Raw genomic sequence first — 4812 nt, forward strand, 5'->3', positions numbered from 1 at the left:
TAACTTACAAAGTCATGAAGTAGTTTATTGACATTAATCAACTTTCATAAAATAAAATAAAAAAGATCTGTACATACACAATTTACTTGAAGGCAGGCAGAATAGTTCTTTTTTGTTTATCAGCCTCCCACAAACCTCCCTCCCACTTTTTTTCTGAAGTAATACTACATAAAGCAATCTACAGTTTCTATTGCAGTTTAACCTTTAATACTGAATGATCATCGAATGTTAGGTCCATGCAGGTCTTGGTCAATGTTAAACGAAGATCTGACATCTCATCTGAGCAGGAACAGCACTTCTCGGAGCGGTGCTGGCCGCTTCACTACTAACTCAAGCTGAAGGCTTGCCAGTCTTTCCACACATGCGCTTTGCAGAGCACAGGCAGGACTCAGCCTTTCAGCTTTTACCATTAGCTTTACGCATCTGCCACTTTTGGGTTTTTTTTTGTTTTAGTTATACCACAACATCACAGTTCTCGTTTAAGACAGTCTCTTCAAAACGTTTGCAACTGTTGTGTTAGCATTAGCTGGCACCCGCTGTTGACATGGTTCATGACCTTCTGCTTAAGCTGTGCAACCTGTTCTCTGAGCATGTTGGCAGTGGATGCCAGCTCTGAGTTCTGGGCTTTCAAAGTTTTCACTTTTTCTTCCAACCTGGCAATCCTTTCCAACTTCCTTTTCCGGCATTTGGATGCCGCAATTCTGTTTCTCATGCGTTTTCTCTCAGCTTTGATTCTCTCCTGGGACTCCATGTCAATAGGGGACAGGGGAGGAGTTTCCCCTGGCATTTCAGGTACAGTCTGAGGCTCTTCTTTCAAAGCCTGAAGCCTGGGATGCTGCACGGGCATCTGGGGGTTTATGTGATGCTGAGGTGCATAGCCCATGCTGTTTGCGTTGTAGTTAGGTGCGGAGTTGAGCGCGTTGGGGTTGAAGTTGCTGAGATTGGCATAGACCGGGGGCTCGCTGTGCAAATTCGTATTGAAGCTACTGTTGCCGGCCATGGAGGACACAGGTGCCATGCCGCTGTTAACAGGTTGAGCGGCGGAGGTAACGCTGGGCATGGTGTTCTGGTTGTGCAGTTCCGCCAAGGCTCTCACAAAGCCTTCCGCAAACCCCTCTTGCTCGTCGGTAACATTTTTGGGGCAGAGGAACTGCGTCGGGGTCGGCGTGGTGGTGATTAACCCGTTGCTGGACTGGATGATGAGCCGCTCCAGTTCAGGCGAGGCCAGTTTCAGGAGTCCCACGTCCGGGGAGGTGAGGATGTCGGCGTTCTTGTTCCTCAGGTGCGGCTTCAGGTTGCTGGAGGGGTCGGACAGGTTCAGCGTCATGTTCTGCTTCAGTACTTTGGCGTTATTGTATCCATACCCGCCGCTCTCCGGCGGCACGAAGCTGGCGTTTAGGGCATCCTCGTAGAAAGTAGGCTCCATCTTTGCACTCATAGAACAGAGTCCGCGGAGTGGCGCCGGGAGCTGCGGCAGCGCGGAGAAGCTGCCCGGCCGCCGCTTGCGCCCCGCTCCGCACGGCCACCCCAACCCTCCCGGCCGCGCAGGGACGGGGGAAGAAGAACGCAGAGCCTTACTTCTCGCCGGGGAGCAGAGGGTCCTCCCGGCGCGGGCCGGGCCCGCGGTCCCTGCCGCCGCCGCTCTGAGAGTCCGCCTGGCCTGGCGGGGCGGCACGGGGCTCCGGTGGGGCGCTTCGCCGCCCTCCTCCTCCTCCTCCTGCCGCGGGGCTGGACACCGCTCCGCCGCCACAAGTCGCAGCGCGCACTTTCCCCGCCTTCCTGCGCGCCCTCCCCGGCTCCGCGCTGCGCTGGCCGCGGCCGCGCTCTGCCCGCTCCGCTCGCTTCTACCCGGCGGCCGGAGTCGCGCTGCCGCCCGCCCCGCGCTCTGAGCCCGCTCCCGGCGTGGAGCCCTTCACTTATCAGCGACCGGGAGCCCGCTAAAAATAGCCCATGATGTCACCCCGCGGGCTCCCCATTGGCTGCCGCCGCCTCTCCCGGGGGAGGCGGGCCGCTGGCCCGGCCCGGTGCATATCAGCCGGTCGCCATGGCCACCCCGCCCCTAGAAGCTTCTCAGCGCCGGCGCGGGGCCTTGTGGGATGAGGTAATGCTGGCGGCGGCTCGGGGCATTGTGGGCTGACGTATTGTTTTTGAATATCTGGTTACCGCGTCCAGAGCGCGAGCGGGGTTGGCCGCCGGCGGCGCCTCCTTAACGGCCACGTACCAACTGCCCGCCGGAGGGGCGGGGACGCCGCTCAGCACCCCGCACCTCCTCCCCCCCTCACGCCGCCGCCCGCAAACCGTCGCCTCTCCCTGTTTGTGTTCGCGGCGTTTTGTTTGTTTTTCGGCCGGTCCCGGAGGCGGGCCGCGCTCCGCTGGGCGCCGGCGGCTTTCGGCCTGTCGTCCTGCCCGCCCCTCTCCCCGCGCCGGTGGTACGGCCCTTCAGGTGGCGCTTCGGGGGAGGCCTCACGTGATTTCCCCTCCTCACCGCCGTCCCGCCGCCCGTGCGGCTTCCAGGCAGGGCCGGGGGCGGTGCTCTGGCCGCGCGCGGGGCCAGGGCGGGCACCAACCGCCGCGGGGCGGCCCCCGCCCACGCGCCCGCGGCGCTCCCCGCCGAGGACGCGCCCGCCCCGCCGAGGGGCCCAGCGCCTCCCTCCGCTCCGCTCCCCGCCGGCCGGGCGTGCCTGGGGCTGGCGCTGGCGGCGGCCGAGGCCTCGCCCTCCCCCGCCTTCGAGCCGGGGACGGCGGCTCTCGGGGGAGCCCCTCCGTGCGGGAAGGGCGTCCCCGCTCCAGGAGCGCCGGTAACGCCGGCGGCCGTGTGGAGGGCGCTCAGCCGGTCTCCTGCAGAGCTGAGGGCCCCCCGTGGGCCGCCCAGCCCCGCGGGTAATGGGGGTTTCGTCCGGTACAGCCCGGTCAATGCGGGGGTGTGCACGAGGGCACAGCTTTGCCATCGGAGCGATCGGGGATGGTAATTCCCAGCCTCAAAAACACGCCGGGGTAACAGAGGGGGGAAGTAAAGTTGACAGAAAAAATCTTGGTTACAGATGGGCTTCTCTGAAGTCGTCCTCCGAGGGGAGGGGACAGCGACGGCCTAATTTTAGAAAGAGTGCCCCAGTATTGCTGTGGAAGTGCACGTTATTCGGGAGGGAAACTAAAGGAGTTGAAGGATCCTAGCTGAGGAGAAAAGCTTGTGCTGGCACGTTCACCTCCGAGCAACAGATGGGCAATCTCTGGTTCGCTGTGACCGCTCGATGCTGATCACGGCATCCATCGGCACTGTGCTTGTCCCTAATAAAAGGGTACACCCTGCTGCCTGGGTTCATTTTCCTTACCTTCCTCCTCCTCACCTTGCCCCGTACAGGCACTGCTCTCTGGGAGGTGTGAATTTGTGAATGCTGACAGACATCCACCTCTGGAATGACGTGCGGCAGCTGTTTAAGGACAGGCAGTGACAATGCAGGGTAGGACAGGGGCTGAAGGGGTGCACTGTTGTATCGCCTTGCCAACAGCGCAACAAGCGCTCCTTACGTTTGCACAACAAAGCTGTTGCCTGCTGTGGTGGTCCGGCTTTTTATGTCAGTGAAGAACTTGATTTATCGGGTTCAATCACTCTTTACGATACACGAAGCTGACAAACTGATGTCTAGGTTTGAAAATACGCTTTCAAATTCTCCAGTGCTATTTTTTCCTAGACATAATGACATAATTACCAGTTACAGTATAGGAAGCAACAATGAAGCAAACAGAAACACAAGCAGCTGTGAAAGAAAAGTGAAGGTCTAGCTTCCCTGTTTGAAGTTGTCGATTTTTTTTTCTTCTCCGTTTTCCTCTGGTCTTCCTACCTGACTTCAGCCGCTGTGTTCATTTGACCACATGGTGGGCACTCATGTTCCTCTGTATGCTAACTGGAATTATGCAGATAATACGTGTGCTTCTCTGTACATTTGTGTTCACAGTCTGTGGCACAAAATACAAAGTTTTGGCTGGGAAGTGGGGGATCACTGTGTGCGGTTGGTGTACTCACAGCCTTCACATAGGCAGCATGTCTGCGTCTGCGTTGCAGGTAACTCAGACTACTCAACTGCCACTGTAGCTTCAGCTACAAATAGTTTAGCCAAACAGCAGTAAGTTACTGCATAAGAAAATCTCTGAAATTCATTACTGCAGTGGATGCTAGAAGCAGTTGTTTAACTCCCTTTTTAATCTTTACATACAAGATAAATAGAGGCCAGCGACTGACTCTTCTGGCACAAGAGCCAAGAGGCATCAAATGAAACTAGCAGGTTCAGAACTAGCAAGAGAAATGTCCTCACAGAACTGTAGTTAAGCTGTGGAACTCCTTGGCAAGAGTGCCCTGTAGACTGAGGGATTTTAAAGTGATCAGAGGAACTGACAGAGGAGAAATCACTTAAAGGCTATCGAATGCATCTCTGGCTCTGGAGATACCAAGGCTGCAACCCTGGCTTCAGCCTGGAAGAGCGTCCTCTGTGTGCCTGCCCTGGTTTTGTGTGCCTCTCCGGGTATCCGCTCCTGGCTCCTGCCGGAGACAGGTTATCCAGTGGGACCTGATGTGGCGATCCCTGCTGCATGAAAACCCCCCCGAGATAGTCCACAAATGATCTGTCTCAGTTGTGTCAGCATGCAGTTTTGATGTTTATAAAGGGCTTGTCTATGCAAGGAAGAAATGCTGGAGCAACGCGAGACATGAATTTTAAGTAGTTTGCTGTGTGGAGGTTTTTATTGTGAAATAAAAATTATTTTAAAGTTAAGCTAAAAAGGTTTTTTTTTTTCCTGGTTTCTGTAATGTAGGAAGCC

The 4812-nt window shown here is 56.6% G+C and overlaps 1 protein-coding gene across 1 annotated transcript; it reads right to left on the bottom strand.

Moving 5' to 3' along the window:
- JUN (Jun proto-oncogene, AP-1 transcription factor subunit) lies at positions 1–1473 on the bottom strand. The gene has a single exon (XM_009953851.2). It carries the CDS (start codon positions 1436–1438, stop codon positions 494–496), a length of 945 nt encoding a protein of 314 aa, XP_009952153.2. The 5' UTR covers positions 1439–1473; the 3' UTR covers positions 1–493.
- Between the last annotated feature and the right edge of the window lie 3339 nt (positions 1474–4812).

The sequence above is a fragment of the Leptosomus discolor genome, chromosome 3 (genome assembly GCF_034619465.1).
Source record: "Leptosomus discolor isolate bLepDis1 chromosome 3, bLepDis1.hap2, whole genome shotgun sequence".
In the NCBI taxonomy this organism is placed as follows: domain Eukaryota; kingdom Metazoa; phylum Chordata; class Aves; order Leptosomiformes; family Leptosomidae; genus Leptosomus; species Leptosomus discolor.

Bases quoted from the DNA above. Each gene is read 5' to 3' on its own strand.
- JUN (XM_009953851.2), bottom strand. From the start codon at position 1,438: ATGAGTGCAAAGATGGAGCCTACTTTCTACGAGGATGCCCTAAACGCC.